This window comes from Protomyctophum bolini (assembly GCF_963924005.1).
Source record: "Protomyctophum bolini genome assembly, chromosome: 10".
In the NCBI taxonomy this organism is placed as follows: domain Eukaryota; kingdom Metazoa; phylum Chordata; class Actinopteri; order Myctophiformes; family Myctophidae; genus Protomyctophum; species Protomyctophum bolini.
In genome coordinates this window covers 32977799-32996754 of record NC_137871.1, presented here as the reverse complement: position 1 = coordinate 32996754, position 18956 = coordinate 32977799, and the positions used below count along the sequence as shown (strand labels likewise).

Genomic DNA, 18956 nt, shown 5'->3' with positions numbered 1-18956 from the left:
ACACGTCTGCACACAGCCTCGGAGTGGAACCGGGAAGAAATCATTAAATGAATGCTTAATAGTTTGTGTCAATATATTTGTCAAATTATCATCAAGTTTAATATACAGTAATATACATACAATATAGAATATACATGTATAAAAGTCCAAGTCATTTTCATATTTTGAATGGATTGTTTACCTGGATGTCAATTAATGTATGCAAACTCAAACTTGTCTGTTTTTATAAATATATTCAGTGTGTTAATAAAACAGTCAATAAGGTTAGCCTAAATGTTTCACCGGACCGGAGAGATATGGATAAAATGTATACTATTGCATGATGAGAAAAGTGAAGAAAGGCAGAATCAGGGAATGTTCTGACAGTGACAGCTGTAGTGTTTAAACACAACTTAAAATGACTCGAAAGTCGTACAATTTCCTTTAAATGGCTAAACGTGTTATTTATTTAATCAAAAACACCCTGATTAAGTCTTCATAGCTGACACTTGAACCCTATATACCGTACTTAGTTGAGAGCTCAATACTAGGTCCGCTAGCATTTCCCTCTACACCACTAGTTCGCAACTTTTCAGGATCAGGGGTCACTTAAAAATATCAAAAGCATTCGAGGCCCACCCATATTGTTTTGATAAGTTATATTGTTAAAGTCTTGCCAATTATTTGGGGGCCTACTTGCAATATCTTCACTGGCCATCAGTGGGCTCCAGCCTACAGGTTCACAAACACTGCTCTACACCAAATCTCTCTTCCGAAAATAGCTACATTTCACTGAACTTTGTTCCCAGACTAGTGCCGCCAGGGTTCAAGTAGTTAAATGTCACTGAGGAGGAGTGGATTAGTTAAATTTGCCATGTCACCAGCACCAGAGGAGATGTGTTGGCAGCAAGATGCTGCGCCGCCCAAACAAACGAGGGAATAAGAATGAATGAATTCTTCTGATCTTGCCTATTCATTGGTCGAACATCATGTGGCGTCTTGAACAATGCCACCATTTTGAGACTGAAACACGCCTGGGAAGAATCAAGAATGACTTTGTTTTGTTTTTCTTTTCTTCACAAAGTAAATTCATTGAAAGGTCCAGTCGAAGGAATACCTTCGGTCTGTGACACATTTTGTTTTTATCACTATACTATATGTTGACTGGAGCAGGGGTTCTCAACCTGGGGGTCAGCGCAACTGAATGACTGGGAAATTTAGAGTTTACATAGTGCATGCATTAACTTTCCTTAATGATTATATCTGGTTTCAGTATTTACTTTTGATGTATTGTATTAACCTTGTAGCGGTCAATTTGTATTGGTGGTGGGGAGGGTGCGGAGGTCGAGACATGGCCAAAGTACTTTTGGCGGTCCCCAGCCAAAAACGTTGAGAACCCCTGGACTACCGCAGAGCTTTATATTCACATAAAAAATACTAGTGACTAGTATTTCCCTCTACACATCTCTTCGCCGAAGATAGCCAATCTACAAACTCACAACATGCTGCGTCAGAATGAATTGTGAACTTGCATGTCTGCTATTTTCGGCCCTAAGAATACACTAGGATTCAAGTGCTTTTAGGATCATTATTAGAGGTATAAGGGAATTTAGCTTGGTTTACATTTGTTTCTTGTACTATAATACTTTTGTGTCAACAGTCCTCAACAGGCTCCCTACATTTTCTGTTACTACCTAAAGTTAAAATAATAAACAAAAAAGAAAAAGCAGTAATATTTCAGCAAGTAATAACTGTCATAACCCTTTGCCCACAATATAATGACTAAACTGGTCTAATACAATTAAGTGGGTTCGTTCCAGGAATCAAGTATTACTGTAAGACATATTGAAACAAACGCCCCTTTTGCTGTACTTCAGCTCCGACTGCAATTAGATTATGTAAACCCACATTTTTCAATTCCAAATAAGAAGTTCTCTCTCCTATCCAGCATATTATTTTGTATAGGACCCTGTTGTTCACTTTTCTACCTACAACCGACTCATGCTGCATGTTCCACGGGCAAGTAAACGCTTGTGTCAATAGAACAAATGGAATAACAAAATGGAATCATCAATTTTGACTACACTACATTTATACTTAGTAGCTCATATACCTAGACAAGTGCAGAGGGTGCGGTATGCAAGAGTACTGTAGTATACGTAAATCTCCTGTTGTCGGACTTCATTCTAATCCCTGTACTTTACTACGTGCTTACTCTTTTGTATCATTTGTTACTCATAGCTGTATGTCTTTATCTATCCTGTGATTCATATCTGTGGTGCTGCCATGACAACTGAACTCGCCTTCTGTGGGACGAATAAAAGGTCTATATAATAAAGAATGAATGTATGAATTACAAAGATAACGATGGATGGATAAACAACTTTACAAACCGCATAAATAAGCATATTCAAAACGAGCTAATATACAGTACATCATGCTCCCATGGACGTGACCAGTTGATTAGTTTCATGTGTAAAGGAAGTGCCAATCTCAGCAAGCGGAACACCTCTCTCCTTTTTCTGCGGGGCTCTTGGGCTTGGTCACAGTGAACTTAGACTTGAGAGAATGGTCCGCAAACAGCTGATTGATCTCGTTCTGCTTGTAGGAGGACAACCTCTGCGTTATCCACGCCACTTTTGACTCTTCATCGGAGGGGTGGAGGCAGCGTATGCAGGCCCTGCCTATAAGGTACGCCACCTCGGCCAGGTTGAGCAGCACGCACAGTCCAGAGGCTGCCAGCATGAACACCGTGAATATGGTCTTTTCTGTGGGTCTGGAGACAAAACAGTCCACCGTGTTGGGACACGGGTACGACTCGCACTTCACCAGACGCACCATCTTGAAGGTGGGGTAGATCAAGTAGAAGATGTAGAGGAAAACCACCTCGAAGACGATCCGGAAGACGATGCTGATCATGTAGGTCCACCACAGGGCTCCGGTGACCTGGTACTTCTGGTTCTTGATGCGCTCGATGTCCTTGGGGCTGCCGCGGCCCGACCTCTTCAGGATCTTCTTCTCGATGTGGCGCCGGTGGGCCACGTGCATGGCCACCAGCAGAGCGGGGGTGGACACCAGGATGAGCTGCAGTGCCCACAGGCGGATGTGGGAGATGGGGAAGAACTGGTCGTAGCAGACGCTGTTGCAGCCCGGCTGCTGGGTGTTGCAGGTGAACTGGGACTTCTCATCTCCCCACACGCTCTCAGCGGCCACCACCAGCACCAGGATGCGGAAGATGAAGATGACGGAGAGCCAGACGCGTCCGATACCAGTGGAATGCCTGTTTACGCCGCTGACCAAGGCATAAAAGGACCCCCAGTTCATTTTCGATTCCAGCTCTGGAAGAGTAAACGTTAAATGCTGTGAGGGTGGAAGCCAAACCTACATATGCCATCCTGAGAGAGATGGCTATTATTGTGGCATGGGTTAACAACAAATGTATTTAGTGCTAACACAAACAAACCTAATATATAGCCTTTCTTAAAAGCACACATCACTGATATGAAGTTGTAATGCGCTGAATAGTTTTAATGTTATTGCCATTGCTGAACTCCAACATACTACCACTATAATGAAGATAATTATTCAAAGTCTACCTTTACAACATCATTTTGGAAGCGGTTTGCCGAGGTCAGCCGGCGGCATAAGCGGCATAAGTGGCGCCAGGTCCAAAGTTGACCATCTTCAGATATCGCCCGGACATGAAGCTGGCTTGGCCACGTAGCAAAATCTACCGAGAATTGCCAGGTCACTCGTTGGCGGTATAAAAACCTGGGCGATGGCCTGCCGCCGTGCACCGTCATAGCACGTAACAGATCGAAGCCAATTGCAAAACATTTGACGCACACGTGATCCACCAGCCCCTTATTAATACAATACTCCCAATCTGACCTAGGGTTCAGTCACAGACAGACCGACAGACTGTCAAATTCTCCAAGGCGCTGCCAAGAACTCCATCTCATTGGGGGACATTTTTCCCCCGAACAAGTCTGAGACTGTATTGTTTATGAGAACGATTACAAACGTGCTCTTATTTGCTTATGACAAATAAATACAAATTATTACTCATGCCAAGAGATATTTCTAAAATGTCTAATATGAAATGATTTGGTTTCTGGTAAATGCTTTGCCAAGTGTACATCATCATTTAACACAGCAGCCTAGAAACTATCCTTGTATGGCTGGGGTAGATCACTCACATCAAATCTTGTGCACTGAATGTTAGTCCAAAACAACACACATTTGATGAAGGTAATATAATGAGAGCATTTATTTTACCTTCGGCTGTGGTGGTACACAAAAATGTGTACAAAAGGGGTGAAAATGAATAAAAATATTGTGCTTTTTAGCCAACGAAAAGGCTGGATTGAGAATACCATGCGTTTGGAAAATGCTAATCATACCTCCGCCACTAGCCAGTGCCCTGCACCGTTAGCGGTCACATGCTCTTATATAAACTATTTGCATACAATGGCACCCTTTATGGGGCTGCAACAAGACCCTTTAGAATTCAGATCAAACGCCTCGATATCCGCCCACCCCGGGCCAAAGAAAGAATCTGTGTGGACACAAAAGGACCCAGCCTTGCCACATTATTTATTGTGCTTAGCGGGGCAGCTCGGGGAGTGGAGGGTGTTTTTGACCTGGTCCACTATCACACAGACAGTGGCGGAAGTAGTCGTCGGATGATGTTGTTTTCCTAGAAGAAAATACTCGCATTGGCGTCAAAATATTAAATACCAAAAGTAATCATTATGAATAGCCTCCCCCCACCCCCACAGTGGTGGAAGTAGTCGTCGGATGATGTCGTTTTCCTTTACTTATCATAGAAGAAAATACTCGCATTGGCATCAAAATATTAAATACCAAAATTAATCATTATGAATAGCCTCTCCCCAACCCCCAAAAAATATCAAATCTACAAGCTTCGTAGATTGACTATTTTTGTCAAAGTATAAAATAGGGCGTTAATGTATGTTGTGTGTCGTTTGGAGACACTTGTCCTGGACATACAGGCCTCCTCAGACTTTGCTCAGATCTGTATGAATCATGTATGTTTTTGTAATATTTAAAGTAACTTAAAATAATTGTAGTGGAGTAAGGAAGTACAATATTTGCCTCAGAGAGGTGTAGAAGTATAAAGTATCGGAAAATGGAAACAATTAAAATAAAAGTACCTGAAATTTGTACTTAGTTACTTTCCACACCTGTCACAGATGACAGCCAGTCAGAGGTTTTGCAGAACTGCTGGGTTATTTGAAGCACTTCTGGAAGGAAATTAAAAGCAGAAGAGGTTTTTTGAACAATGACTAATTTTGTAATTTTACATAGATTTCATGCCACAGGGCAGGCAAATAATTGCACTAAAATAAATGTAATGGTTTTTAATACAGGCAACTTTTCTCATTCACTACTTTGAATAGCTTTTTGTTCTTGAGCAGATTATATCAAAGGAAAGATATTCAGCAGCATTTGGAGAGCTCAACAAACTCTCATAGTAAATCCAAAGGCCTTTTGGCTGACAAGGCTTGCGTTTTATCACATAACGCCATAAGCTCAGCTCTTCAAATATCTGGACATTCACTGGAGAAAGAGGACAGGTTTACGGAGCATAGCTTTGCATGGTTAAATTAACCACCACCATATAATAGTGTGGAAAATGGACATGTGCCCCTGCTGGGGAGGCATACTTTGCTGGCTCTGAAACCACCTGCCTGAGGTTACTCACTAAAACCAGTGGTGTAAAAAGTACTCGCCATTAAATATCAATACTACAATGTAGATTGTAGAAACTGTAAAAGTCCAGAAGTAAAAAAGTACAAAAGTATTGGCATCAAAATGTACTTATCTTAAAATAAATGCACCACGTCTCTGTGTGTGTATGTCTGTAATCCACGTAACGTGAGAACCGTTGGCCCCACCGACTTAAAATTTGACACACGTGTTCATCATCACACGGAGTGCAGTGCCAGGCCTTGAGTCGGTTGGATACACTGTTGTCCAGAACCGCCACAAAAAGCTCTGGTCAGGCTCTGCCAGTGGACCACCTCAGCCAATTGATTGCCATGGTGACACCTGCCATTCTATTATTTAACCAGTCCACATTTCAGTCAGTTTGCACTCTTCAGACACAGGCGGACGGACAGATAGAGATCTCCATTGTGAGCACAAAAGGGACACATGACAACGGGTATTGCATAGTAGGTCCCATCATTCCCAATTATACCGGTGGCTGAAAGTAAAATGTACTCATTATGCAGAATGTCCCGTTTCAAGTTTTCAAATGTATGAAAATAGCAGATTTACAAGATCACATCGGCTATTTTCAAATGGCCAAAATATGCATGCGGTTGAAGTGGTTAATGTATGTTTTGTAATAATAAAAATCTACAAAGTAACTAAAGTTTTCATATAGGCCTAATATATTTTGCCTAAAAGTATTTGAAATACTTTAACTCATAATTGTACTTAATAAGCACAGTACTTAAGTACAGTAAATGCAATTGGTTACTTTTCACCATCATTTAAAAGTATCTCTAAAAGGATTTCAAATGTTCAATGCAAACCTCTACTTGTAACAAAGGCCTTTCCATAATAGCATTTTATTCCCTCATGTTTTATTGTATTTTTCCATCCTCAATTGCAACTTTCTGTTGTGCCGTATAAATAAACCCCTCTCGTATAAAATACATCCTTCGTCGGCAAACACTAGATTGCTTGCTAATGAGCAAAGCAAAGTGTGTGGTCACGTGGAGATTGTGAGAATGATGGATGAAAGCACACACACTTGCCCCCCCAGACCTCAGTGTACACAGCCGTACTCCTACTGCTGTCAGTTATCTCACTCTGTTCTAAGCTCTCTATACAAAAAAAAGAAAAAAAATGACAGTAGGAAGAGAATAAATGTAGGGAAAGAAGGTACAGCCGGCGTTTGTTGCATGACCTACTGTAGTTTGGCGTGCCATGGCCATTCGACCTTCGACAAGGCAGTGGGAGGACTTGGGTGGCCTGGCAATTCTCTGAATGAAATAAACCTAATTTTGCATTCTTCCTTCAGCATGCACTATTCATTCAGCAATCGACTGAGACTTGACTTTCAATAACATGCACTTTATTTTTAAGTATATCCTGGCAAAACAAATTAGTATACAAATATATATATACACACACACACTTTAACAAAACGGTATGGGTTAGAACTTTACCAAAACTAAAATAAAGCAAACCAAATCAAAGGTATGGGTTAGAACTTTACCAAAACTAAAATAAAGCAAACCAAATCAACAGTAATCAAAATTACTCAATACAAAAGTGAACAGCACATCATCCTAAAACAGAAAAGAAAAAGTAAAGCAGTCTTAACTAAATTAATATCCATTCGCACAGCAGACAATTTTACATTCAGATACTCTGATAATTATCATTGTCAAGGTATACTAAACAGTAAACATCAATATAAACTTCTCACAAAATGTTCGGAAACATAATTATGGTCAACTATTTCCCCTCTTCAATAATACCAATTGGTTTTGTATTTTACATCATTTTTTAACATTGATTAGTCACCGTTACGAGGTATAACCTTTAAGGATTGTGCAATCGTGGAATGACTAGCACCCCCCTCCCAAAACAATTGCCAAAATCTCCCAATGGGCTTCTGTTGGTATTGGGGAAAAATAATCGATCATGGTTAAATTGTGAGGAGTTTATACAGTATATATTAATGCTGGGTGGAAACTTGTTGAGAAGACTGTACTGCTCATCTCTGACCAAGTTCAACTCTCAGAATAAAAAAAAGAACCAGGAGATAAAGCCTTTGCCTATTCCAGAGTGAACTTACACACAAAGAATGTTCCAGAGGAAAGTGCCAATGCCACTGATGCCTTTGCGTGTGTGTATCAATCACAGCAAATGTGTCAAAATGGCAGTTTTGATACATTTTACTGTGACATCATCATTGCATCATTCCTCTAAGGATGATTCCGTGATGACAATGTATTAGGAGTTTAAAATATGGTGTAAGCGATTGGATCATCCTCATTGAATACAAAACGCTATGTGCTGGGTCCACAATTACCGTTACAAATTTTAATACACAAAACACACACATGCAAAGTAGATGCCGTTCGCTACTCAACTTTGTGCTGCTTCAATCAATTGCCTTCAACTTGAGATCTAAACCAGCCTGAACATTATTGATTTCTCAGAGCGCTGCAAAAAAGCCAAGTACAACAGCAGCTCGTCCACATCTGACCTTTAATTAAAATCCCATCGTGCTTTTGCTTGTAAACTGATGTCATATGAATGAATCTGGTCACGATCAAAGTCAGATGATCAATACCAGGCTTTTTAAAATATGAATGAGTCATAAACGTTCTCTGTGGTTAAATCCGATATGTCAGGACTGCCATACGGGGGTTTTGGATTAGACTTAGGCGCGGACTCTTGTTTCAGACAATTGAGACAAAACAGGCTTACATTGATCCAACGAGGAGGTTTCTACAGTAACAATTTACAAAAGAACAGGCCACTTCAGTTAGACCGGCTTCCTACTTCTTCTGAGCACAGAATGAGATGAGGTATTCCTGCCAGGCAGAATCTTGTTTTTTCATTTTAAACGTACCTAAACAAAGAAAAGCAAGATTCTGGATGAGATGGCAAGTTCTGCATCAGGCATAGGAAAGACTATACTGCCACCTAGACACTTGAATATGAAACGTGCAGCTGTGAAAGCTACCTACCTCTTTTCTTCATGCCGTTGAATTGTTTCAGTTTGTCATGTTTTGCGTGTCCATTCTGGGTCAGCCTCACAGACAGCGACGCACCTCTCCTGAAGTGAACAGAAAACAGTGGAATTAGTGATGATGTTGTGGTTACACAGGACATTTGCATTTAAGGAATCAAATCAGCATGTTCCTGAGAATGCATGTGCCAGACCAGTAACCACAAAGTAATTAATTCAGAATAAATTGTGTCATCATATTTAATTAGACTCTTATCAGTGCAGAGCATTTTTATCGGACAAGCAGTAAAATAAATTATTAAAAAGGTTTAGAGCCCGACAACATTGCGATGTATATGCTGAAACTATATTGTTCAGGGGGCTGCCCGCTTGGTTGGTTCGACCTCCTGATATTCCGGCCACTGTCAAAACAGCTTTTTCAGAGCGCATTAAAGCAGCCGTCTTGTGCGGAGATATCAGAACCGCTCAAAGCTGCTTTTTCAGAGCGCATTCGGACCAATGCCATGTTACCATTGTTCAAGCCCAACACGTATAATAAATGTCATTTGCATAACGACAGCAGGCATAATAATAATAAAATGGAATGCATATCTCCAGTGATGAGACATGTCTCCCGAACACACGGCCAAAATCTGCGGGTGATATTATCAAGTTCCATTTGCACGTCATTAATCATTCCTTTTCATCTGGAGCTAACAACTGCATGCCGGGGAATGCATTTAATGTGTTTCAGACTAAAAAAAACAAGTACCTCGTGGTTCCGATCTTTCCCCTATCCAAGAACAACTCTGCCATCACTCTGGTCCCCTGCGGGTACAGCCTGGCATAGAGGGTCTTGTTGTCCACTATGGCTCTAAACCAGTCCACTGCTTCCTCCGACCAGTACCTCCCATCCACCGGAGTCACCTGGGGGTGAGGATACAGACGTAAAGTACCTTGTCATCCTGTGCTAATTTGTTTCCTTTATCACCTGACTAAAGATAAGGCTATGACTAATTGTATTTCTGAAGGCCAATTATCCTGGCTAAACAAACTCTCAGAGCGGGAAACATATTAACCCCTTACCTTCCACGAATACTGCCGTTTTAGAACAGAAGGGAAAATAAGTGTTATTACATCTTGGAAGACGTGTTTTCTTCATTATTATTTCTTTAAGGAATTTCTTAGATTTGTTTTAACATTTATTTTACCTTTTTTTTTATGTACAAAATACATTTTTTTAAATTTAGGACGAAGAGTCGTGAACTCGAGTCGTGAACCATACAAAGCGTTTGGGAAACCGTGCTCTCGTCTAAAACAGCTCACTCCTTTTGTATATTTCCTTTACATAGAAAGTTATTTTAAACTGCCTCCCCCTGGCCAGTCGGGGCGCCTGATGGAGGGGAAAGGAACTGGTTGGAATAACGTGTTCCTTCCACACGCTACGTCCAACCAGGGAAACTCCCCCCTGTCAGGTGTAAAGGAGCAACTTGGACACTCAGGCATGAAGGGAGCATGAGTTAAGTCCGTTGCTCTCCCCAGGTTGGCGGAGGGTGTGTAGAGCCCAGGATCACAGTAGATGATTGGCACAGGGGTGAAAATGGGTTACAAAATCGTGGGATAAAAAAAAATATATATAAAAAAATATATATATATTTTTTTAGTTTTCCACCTCTTATGCAACCACTTACGTTTGCCAACGAGACCTGCACAGCCTGGAGGGGAAGGAGCAGCAGTTCAGGGGTCAGTTCTCTGATGTTCCTCAGAGAAACGCAGCAAGTGTCTCCATAGTCCAGCCTCTTCACCTCTACCTCAATGTCTGGAGTGGCATCCATGACATCGCTGTCGGTGGTTCTCCCTTAAATACATGAGTTAGAGAGAAAGAGAGAACACTATCAGTTGGGCAGATAACACAAGGAGTGTGTTAATGGTACCAGAGATTAGCTGGTCACACACACACACGTGTGTGTGTGTGTGTGTGTGTGTGTGTGTGTGTGTGTGTGTGTGTGTGTGTGTGTGTGTGTGCCCCTTCTGCCTGGTGAAGACAATAACTTAAATCCATCGGTTTTCAATTGCAAAATGAAAACCTAGCTGTGTACACATGTGATCTTAAGTAGCTGCAGGCACTACGAGTGACATTACTACCATCTAGGGGTAAGCATTTGCTAAATCAATATCACACAATGAGAAATGGCCTCACCTCCTCTCATGCCACATATCTTTGTGACACGGGCCCTGCACCATTGTTCCTGCTTTGGGAGCCAACCCAGTACCAGAGTTCCAATATCTGGAATGCAGTTTCGCTCCACAAATGAACTAGTGGTTTTCCAGTCACTGCAAAATGAAAGTAATAGGACCTTAGTGTCATGTGGAATAGATTAATAAATAATGTACAGTCAATTGGAACAATTAAGCAGAGTTATACAAAATGTAGTCCAAAAAAGCAGCGTAGGGCTATAAAAGTGAGAGAATTCTGTATGACGACGCACACAAAAATAATTCAGGCATGGTAAAAGTCACATAAATTGCGGCAACAAAGTATAAAACATACACAAAATGAGAATGTCTTTCTAATGACTCACTCCGAGATATGGGCCTTCAGACACGTGACGGCATCTGCATGCTGGACATGGAACTTTCCTGGGCTGGCGATATGAGACACCACAACCTCCATCTCGTCCAACTTCTTGATCGAGAAGGCTGGAATGCTGACGTGGTTGACGACGCTTGCGACAACAGAACTCTTCTCGTTCGGAGGTTCTTCTGCTGGCTTGAGGCCAACGGTATAACCTTCACTTTGGTTGTCATCAGTCGTATCGCTTTCGGACGTGCTGGCTTCGGACGAGTCTGTAGTGATGTCTCCGACATCCCACAGCTCTGTCTTTGTGGCGTTCACGTAGGTGTAGGTCATTGCACCGCTGGAATCGACTCGCTTCAGTTGGAAAACCGGTGCTTGGTTTTCCACGTCTCCAATCATCTTCCTCTTTAGGGCCAGATCGTAGCTGTACCGTCGATTCTGTACTTTCATGACAGGTGAAGCTGGCCGGCTCAGGACTGAGGGGTGCTCACCAGCGTTGCTCCTCCACTCTATAAAAGTGACCTCCAACGTACCCTTGTTCCTGGCACTCAGGAAGTGCTTCAGCTGAGATGGGGTCTGTTTCTGGTGTTGCACATGGACAGCCCTGTCAAGTAACATTTCCCTGGGGTTTGGGTTACTGATCTTTGGATTTAAAGGTTGAACAGTTGGTACAGACACCTCCCGACAGTGAGCCTTGGTTGGCGACTCAACCGATGAATCCTTTTCAAAACCATATATCTCTTTGCCTTTTAAGTGACAGGGAGAAGTGACAGTCTCAACAACAGTGTCATGGCTAGATGAAATGCTGCAGATCACATCATTATCACCCTGGGCGGCTTTACTTGGGGGGATTTGCGGCTGTTTGACTTGTTGCGACAGCACCTTCTCTGTTTTGGTTATGGGGCTGGCCAATAGGGAATTCTCAATCTTCAGCACATCTGATGTCATCGACCCTGCTCCAACTCCATCTTCAGAGCGTTGAATAGTACGAGACTGTGCTGCTAAAAATAAAGGGTATGGTAGAGAGGCAGAGAGAGAGAGTACTTAATACTGAATCCATACCATAATAGACAATATCATGGCTACACAATTATTATGCAACGCAAGTGTGTTATATTATCTAATCATCTGAGGTTTCAGTGAATTCAGGTTTTCTGTGCTACCCAAAACTACACCAGGTAATCTTAATAATAACTAGTTATATCCATCATGATTTGCCCGTCGCACGGTCCTGCCTCCCTTGATTACCTGTTGCTAGCCTGTCAAACCATCACCTTCACCAATGTTGTCAACCATTTCGGTGAGTGAGGGAAAACAATGTTGGAGAGTGGGTGCACATGTGTGCGTTGCTGCTGGGGTCTTTTTGTGTTACAGTACAGAGCTACGTGAAATTCGCCCTCTACATTTATTTAGTTCTCATCGTAAACATTAGGAGCTGTGCATGCATGCTTTAAAGCTTGTCCCTCCACAGACATGGTTTTCTATGCCATTCTTCTGACAGGAGTGATGTAAGTGCCTGGAGAGCATATTTTTATCTTATCGTATGCACAGTCACAGTGCAGGGCTTGTGGGACTGCACTGATCTTTTGTGTGATCTGGTTATTGGTTGTTCTCATCTTCTCTGGTGCAGAGAAAGATCGAGAGAGGGCGGGGATTGTTGTTGATCTTCATGGATTAAAGTGTTAGTGAGGTCTTCCACTCTGTTTAATCCATATCCCACATATCTCTTGTGTTTTTGGCTTCAGAAAATCCCCCTCTAAACTTTGAGAGCATCTGCTGTTGACTTGAACATTACGTATCAGTTTTCAGGCAGAAACCTTGTATCTCCATGGCAGGCCCGGACAGTTGGCTCAACCGTCTGGGCACCTAGGCTGCTGAGCCCTCCCTGTGGCGTTTCCAATACCCTCCTGCTGTGCATCTGTGTGACTGACTCCCACAAATGGGCTGTGCCCCAAAACTGGCTGACTCCTCACTGCCCAGGTTGTGTTCAGGCATTAGGGAATATCATAGCACCTTCATACAACAAATAAACCACAATTCAAATCGGCTACAACAATCATTATCACACGATTCACAAAACACGTATTACAGTCACATTTATAGCATTACTCATGACCTTTTTGAGTGGTGCAACCACTCCAAAGAACAGCTTTGTCTGTGTTCATGTATGTGACGTTCACCTATGCATGTGTGAGCATCATATAATGATTACCAGTAGGGGCGCTGTTGCCTGCTAATGAGAGAGAGAGAGAGAGAGGAGGGGGGGGGGGGGGGGGGGTTGCACCACTCGGTTCACACGGGTGTGATTTTTTAACTTACGTTGTATTAGGTCTTTAAAGAAGCCCAACAGCTTGTCCAGGGCTCGGCATTTGGTGTCCAGTGACACGACAAGGTCATCATGGTTGAGGTCTTTGGAGAGCGGACATGATTCTAGGAAACCTTGGACGTAGTTGCTGGCCTGAAATGTTTTACACAGGGCCATTGTTATCGTTATTAATGTTACAAAAGAAAATGTGAGGGCTAAATAAGTAAATATGCCTCATGCCTCCTACAAATTCTAGTACTTGTTATAGACATTAATAGTATTCAGTAAAACTTATTTAAGCTTGAGAGGTACTGAGGTTACCCCCCTTCCCCCAAAGCAAACAAACATTAAACTCTGTCCATGTCAATGGCGTTTTTAATGTTAAAGGAAAAACAAACATTAAACCTGTATATAGAAGGGGCTAGCGCCCTCAAAAAAGTATGAAAACAGCAGCACACAATGAGAAAAATCACACTCGTGCTCTTAATATCATACATCACATTATATCAGCTAATCAAACACACAAGTATTCCGGCCAATAACTTTTGGCATCTTCACTTTTCTGCCCTCATTTTTAAGGGGCGCTAGCCCCTCCTATATACAGGTTTAATGTTTATTTTTAGTTCAATGTTTGTTTTAAAAACACCATTGACAATGAAGGGAAAATGTACGTCATCTTGTCCCTAACACACACAACATTAAATCCCATTAATAATAAATAAACAATAGTTTGTTTTGACAGTTTGTTTTACATCATCATTACATCACCTAATCATAGCAACATGAGTACAATGCCTACAACTACAATGCCTCCATGCAGCTAGACAGATAAAGGATAGGTGGGCACTATAATAATAATGCATTTTATTTATAAAGCACTTTACATTCTTTCGAATCTCAGATTGCTACAGGGTTTAAAAGCATTGCATTAAAAACAGCATAGGCAAACAATTTCATGGGACCCAGGCACCTAGGCTAGGCTCAACTATTAAAGGGTCAAGTTAAAACTAGGCAAAATAAAGAGGCCAGGTGTAGCTAATCAATTGTGATTCGTGAGGCGTCAATAAACTGCGCTTCAGGTACACCTCAACTGTGGCTGCACCCAGGGCATCTGGACAGCTCCACGTAAAATTGGCTATTAATTAGTTAGCTAAACGGTAAAAACCTGGTTCTAGTTTTAATTTGAACCCACCTGGCTGGTGAAGTCTCTCAGCTCTTGCTCCAGTGCGCTGCGGGCGTTATCCAACATGACGACTTTGTAAACCACCAGACATTTCGCCGCCATGTTGGACATCATGTTTGGGCCGTTGTTGTTGTAGTAGGGTTGCTGTGGTCTGGTCGCCATCATCATCATCATGGTGCTGTGGTACAGGACTCTGGTGGAGCCGTGGAAAACGTCGCCACGCGGGTTCTTCCTCACCTCAGTTTAGAAGGGTTTTAGCAGTCACGCCCGTTGATGAAGCTGCTTCGCACAGGTGCTTCTGTCTCTATTAATGCACGTGTGACTGAACCACGGCACACGCACAAGAGACTGACACGTGGTGGTATCCTCAAACTGGACACCCGGAAGAATTCTGGTTCTATCTCTCTGCAAAGATATGAGTCTTTGAAACGCAATGCAATGACTGATCACACAATTTCTTTACTGGGACCCTGAAGAAGACGAGCACGTGTTTCTCTTCTATATTGGGTGGAATAGTGCACTTGAAAGAATTCTGGTTGTGTTCTGGTCCTTCAGCCCGGAGAACTGTCCACTTGAAAGAATTCTGGTTGTGTTCTGGTCCTTCAGCCCGGAGAAGTTCTCGACCTGCCTGCTGCAGCACAAGTTGCACAACACGTTCTGTTTCAGTCGGAACTGAACTCGACTCACCTTGGCGTTTTCTCTTCAAACACGGTGTGTGGAAGAACTGAGGTAAAATTAACCTGATAATTTTTTTCTTCTTGGGGTTTTATGGCGGTTGGCGACCGTGTGCTGTCGTCGCTGAGTGATTCTTCTTGTTTTACGGTGGCCTGGCATCCAGCCTTATGTCTTTATGTGATAATCTGTAAATGCTGGTGCGTTCACATGGGCGGATGAAATGATGCAAAGACGCGTTGTGTTATGAGTTGATTTGGAGCAGCTATGCATCATTGCGTCTTTGCAACGTCATTGTCGCTGGCTTCCGTTGAAAATGAATGGTACCCTGCATCGTTTCATCTGCCAACGTCCCAACTCCTTGGCACGTACGTGTTTCCTATTATAGTAAATATGATCAGGGCTACAACTTTTTAATTGGGGCCGCCACGCCACACCTATTAATGCAGTTGTGTCCGAGGCCTTGTAAATGTATTCATGTTTCTGTTTCAAGCCACATGGATTAGGGACTTGGAGGTGCGTACAAATACATGTCATGTGAACAAAATGTGTTCACATGCTGTGATTTGTTCAACAAATCACAGTGAACAGTGAACAAAAAGTAATTTATCCGAAGCCAATAGAATACATACAAAACAATAAGAATAAACAAATCAAACACAATGTTGTGGACAAATTGCTGCTGCAATAAATCAGAAAAAATACTTTTTTCTCTGGCCAAGATGGCACACTGGCTTCCTCACATGTTGGTTGAAATGATTTAATCATTTGTCCCATACTCTTCATTGGTGCTTAATGAAGCATAAGTATCATGGTTCTAGTTGATGGAAAGGGGCTGGGGCAGGGGGGCCACACACATACAAAGACCCTATGTGGATCCCCCCCCCCCACCACCACCACCTGTTTTAATGCTTGAAGTGTGTATTTTCTGATTCTGCCAGGTACCAGCCTGGAAAAATTTCCCAGGGGGTTAAATGGGTATCATTAAGATTCAAGCACATCTTGACTCTATTTCAGGACAAAAACTGCAAAAAATGAGCAGAAAATCTACAGTAGGCCTATATATAATGGGGTCCATGTATGTGTTTTCTTTTTTTAACAGGATCCCTGGTAACTGGCTGGAAAAAAGTCCTAAGGGGTTCATTTTAACCCTTTACACCTATCCCAAACATCCGCACCCTAAAATAAAAAGGGGATTAAATCGACTAGTTCGATTAACTGTTGGACCACTACTCTTTCAATGTCTGCAGGACAGGTGTCTCAGGCACTGATACAGCAGCCCAGCTAGCCCCTTTCGGGACACTCTGTTACCTTTTCTGAAGTTTGGACGCCATAGGGTCCCTGATCGCTTATTCCACTCTCCATCAGACAATGGAAACGTGTGCGAAACGGCCAACAGCCAGCCATCCAGAATGCTGTGTGGATCAACAGGGAGTCCAGCCAGTTGGGTTTGACTTCACAAACGACACCCACCCAGTGGTCAGTACCGGCACTGACGATAGCTGCTTTCCAGGATGAAAACATTGTAGCAGAGGACGAGTACGTCTATTAAGTTACCGCAGAGCTTAAACACCTGCCGACCAGAAGGGTCTTACCCGGTGTGCACGCCACATGAAAACAGTGCCAGAAATGGGTCTACAGGCCGGGCAACCCCTGTCATCATTCTCATCACCTTCATCCACACTTCGCCTTTGCCACCTTCCTGGAAGAGATAAAGATGTGGATGAAACGGCTCCAAAAACTGTCTGAAGCCATTCTAGTCGGCACCACACACCAGGTTCAATCATCTCCCATAACAAGCAGCACCTTTTTTTGGCCGGGCCATTCCCCTCTCATCAGTCATAACCACTCTGGGCGTAATAATGGAGCCTCACCTGAACTTTAAGAACGTTAAACGTCTGTGTAAAACCTCCTCCTTCCTCAGAGATATTGTCCCACACTCACTGGAGTCCCATCCACGCCTTTGTCTCCTCCAGGCTGGGTAACTGCAATGCACTTCTCATCGGTATCCCACTAACAAGAACCTTCAAAGGCTTCAGTACATCCAGAACACAAACTCACAGAGCTTGTAGATCGGCTATTTTTGGTGAAGACGTGGTGTAGATGGGACAAAAAAAAGTACAGAGCTAATCCAGGTTCAGTTTAAAAAGTCTAGACTCCAGAAGGTTTAGGATGGCGGTTAACCCATCCTAGCTACTGTGTATTTTCAGAGCAGTGGGGTTAGGGGTTAAGCGTCTTGCTCGGGAACACTTCGACACACAGACTGGGGCCAGGCCAGTGCACGAACCGGCAGGGACCATCTGTTTCCCAGGCGGTCGGTTTCTCTCCCATTCAACTGTGGCTGCCCTAGAAAGAAGGGAACCAGATGGAGACTCTCCTCACCACACTGGGCGACTCTTAACAATTGGGCATCGGAGCCTCCTGGCCTCGGGGAAGCGAAGGAGGTGCAGTCTCAGCATCCCAGGACTTTGTGTTTGTTGAGTGAGTTAATGCAGTGGTTCTCACACTGTTTGATGTCATGGACACACTGTCATGGGGCAACCTGTGCCCTGTAGACATTAATGAGGAACTTTTCATACACACACTGTACAACTGCCTCCCAATGCAGGCTGGGAACGAGGTTTATTATGACTGAAAGGGTTTTTAAATGTTTATTGTTGGGAAGTGGAATTATTTGTGGGGTCACCTGTTTCTCCTCTGCAGTGCTGGCAATCATGTTGATTGTAAACTGTAGCAGAGGAGAGGTGTTTGCTTAATCTCTTGTTTGTATCATGTTTTGGCTTTCTGTGAATGAATTGGCGCCTTATGTATGATAAGTACTACCCCGTGGACAGCACAGTGTCAACATGCATTCTTCCTAAGCAGTCTCCCTGAGCAGTGAGCACACACCAGAAGATAATTTAGAATAGCCTATTTTCTACATATCTTTCCTCCATAATTTAGTCATTAATGGGTTCAAAGTAAAAATCCTCCTCCTCTCTACTTTCAAGCGATGCTGAATTACAGGAAGTAATCGTGTTCTCCTTCTCCAATAATTATGATATATTCTCGGATTGTGTCACTGAGAGTTTGATATTCTTTATAGCACGGTGGACTTAGCCCGGCTTTTCTTAATTTGTTTTTGAAGTCTATAAACACCAGTCATCATTATCCCTGTCGACAGAGCCCAACATATCTTCAGTAATGTGGTGACACTGAGGGGTCTTTACTGTAGGGAAGCCTATTGTCCCCCTGTGACCTACAGGCCCTGAAACACAAACTTGTCACCCAAGGGGAGAGCTACCAGGGCCTTTGTAGAAGATTTTCCCTGATGTGATTAATACTGATTATAGTTTCTTGGTTTGTTTGATTTCTTTAGCTATCAAGTGTTTATGCAGTTCTGTTATTTATATAATATTATTTATATAATATAACTATTTATTTTTGCCCAGGACTGCCATGCACTGTCTGTGAAAATGAACTGGCACTTTGTAGAGGTAAATACAAAAACCTGCAGAAACCTGTCAGGCAATATAAT

At 42.6% G+C, this 18956-nt stretch overlaps 1 protein-coding gene across 3 annotated transcripts; it reads right to left on the bottom strand.

Annotated features, from left to right (window-relative positions):
* Window positions 1–1173: 1173 nt before the first annotated feature.
* Window positions 1174–4382, bottom strand: LOC308322655 (gap junction beta-1 protein-like). Of its 3 annotated transcripts, XM_080774045.1 has the most exons (3): window positions 4258–4308; window positions 3576–3709; window positions 1174–3317 (listed from the first exon to the last, which is right to left on the bottom strand). In XM_080774045.1, exon 3 carries the CDS (start codon window positions 3301–3303, stop codon window positions 2473–2475), a length of 831 nt encoding a protein of 276 aa, XP_080630171.1. In that variant the 5' UTR covers window positions 3304–3317; window positions 3576–3709; window positions 4258–4308; the 3' UTR covers window positions 1174–2472. The 3 variants fall into 3 exon arrangements, with proteins under 3 accessions (XP_080630171.1, XP_080630170.1, XP_080630172.1); XM_080774044.1 differs by lacking the exon at window positions 3576–3709 and having other exon boundaries at window positions 4258–4382; XM_080774046.1 differs by lacking the exon at window positions 4258–4308 and having other exon boundaries at window positions 3576–3731.
* Between the last annotated feature and the right edge of the window lie 14574 nt (window positions 4383–18956).

Excerpts from the sequence above, each read along its gene's own strand:
- LOC308322655 (XM_080774044.1), bottom strand. The coding sequence starts at position 3,303 with ATGAACTGGGGGTCCTTTTATGCCTTGGTCAGCGGCGTAAACAGGCAT.